The sequence below is a fragment of the Elephantulus edwardii genome, unplaced genomic scaffold, assembly GCF_000299155.1.
Source record: "Elephantulus edwardii isolate Elephantulus edwardi_28Jun2011 unplaced genomic scaffold, EleEdw1.0 scaffold00105, whole genome shotgun sequence".
NCBI lineage: Eukaryota > Metazoa > Chordata > Mammalia > Macroscelidea > Macroscelididae > Elephantulus > Elephantulus edwardii.
Window position 1 is genome coordinate 11,482,970 of NW_006399855.1, and position 1,901 is coordinate 11,484,870.

Sequence of the window (1,901 nt, forward strand, 5' to 3'; positions counted from 1 at the left end):
CAGGGACACAGCCCTGATGCACACTTTCTTGGTCTTCATACTGTTCCCTTGCTCTGTTCAGACAACATTTTCTTGGTCTAGGTTTTAAGTTTTGTACAATTAAGCGTTCTGGGATTCCCATTCATCTCAATGTTAGGCATAACTTGTTATGATCCATACAGTCAAATGATTTTGCAAAGGAGGTGAAGTGTTCAAAATCAAGACATAAGCAAAGCCACATTCTTTGAAGCCTCTAGGGGAAGAATTTTCCTTGTCTGTTTCAGTTTCTGGTGGCTCCTGGCAGTCCTTGGAGTTCCTTAGCTTGTAGATACATCACTCCAATCTCTACTTTGGCTTTCCTGCTGTGTCTGGGTCTTTTTGTCATGTCACTATTCACACTGATTTAGGACTCACCCTGCTCTTATGTGGCCTCATGTTAACAGAAACGTCTTCAAAGACTCTACTTGCAAATATGGACATATTCACAACATCCAGGACTTAGGACTTCAGCATGTCTTTTAAGGGGGATTTAAGTTAACCCATAACATCACCCATGGCATAAGTCTGAAACAAGATATGAGACAGCTTTCAACATCAGAAGAGCTCAGTTTAACTCTCCACTGGGCATGTCGCAGGCTCAAGGCTATAGAATTTTCAAGGTAAATGGTAATCGTTGCCTCTCTCTCTTTCCTTCCACTCATACAAAAGGAACAAAAGTTAAAAGAGCTACATCAATGTAGCTCTCAGTCTACAGAAAAATCCCTCATCCTGAAGGTCCACCTTTTTAAACTCTGAGTAGTTACCCCAATTTCTGAATATATAAAAGTAGCTGAACATTATTTCTCCACCCCAAGTGCAGTAGGAATTCTATATATTTTCAGTTGAGAATATGCTTGGAAGGGTGGGGCGACAGCCCAGGAGAAGATGACCCTGCATGAGATGGATTGACAGGATGACTGGAGCAATGAGATTAGGTGTATCAGAGTCAGGGAGACTGGCTCAGAATAGGGCAGGATTCGGAGCTCTTACACAAATGAGGTATGTTAAAAAGTCAAGTCTTTGGTAAAAGCAAGACATTGTTCAAAAAAGTTGGAGCAAGGGTGAAGGGAGAGAAAACTTCCATTAGCTGCACTAGAAGAACAGAATTTAGAGAGGTTTTTAGTGAATAAAACTAGACAATGACATAATTGCTGTGCTGTGAAAAACACAAGGATGAAATAGGGAAAAAGGATTTACTGATATTAAAATGGAATTTTCCTTTGTCACTGCTCTGAAAGTCTTCCTATTAGACTAATAGGAACAAACCTCCACGGCTACATTTCCTTTACACTCTTCCGCCTCTTGCTCTCATGACCTGACTCTCAGAATTATTATTGACAAGACATTCCAAGGAAAAGGACAGTGGCCAAATTGCTCACTAGTTCTTGACTCTTTACTTAGACATTTCAGGCAAGAACTAGACGGCACCTAGCAACCACTGCTCACTGCTCTAAAAGGGATCACACTCAAGAGTCCTACACAGAACCAGAGAAAAATGTGGAACAAAACTCAAAAGATAAAGTTAGTCAAGCTGACCAGTCTGATGGAGACTTGTGGAAATGCAGAGACAATGACCCTTAAGTCATCCTTTAAGCCTAAAACTAAACTCACCCCTAGAGCTCAACTTCCAGCCCAATAAGAGGATGACAAGGTGACTAAGAAGGCACTCGGCTGTTAGAACTGCCAACCATATAAGATCATGAGGGCAGTATTTTCCTAAAGGTAATGGATTGAAGCTCAACATCAATAAAACAAAGATTCTCACCACTGGGCCAATTGGCAGCATCAGTATGGATGGTGAAGAGACTGAGATAGTTGACAGTTTTAGTTTACTTGGCTCCACAGTCAACACTCTTGGTAACAGCATCCAGGAAATCAAGAGA

General features: G+C 41.2%; 1 protein-coding gene across 1 annotated transcript in view; it reads left to right on the forward strand.

Moving 5' to 3' along the window:
• Positions 1-605: 605 nt before the first annotated feature.
• Positions 606-1,901, forward strand: part of IL2RA (interleukin 2 receptor, alpha) — an 11,914-nt gene continuing 10,618 nt past the window's right edge. The window contains exon 1 of the mRNA XM_006891877.1: positions 606-645. Coding sequence (XP_006891939.1) covers positions 606-645 — 40 coding nt within the window. The remainder of the gene's footprint in view (positions 646-1,901) is intronic.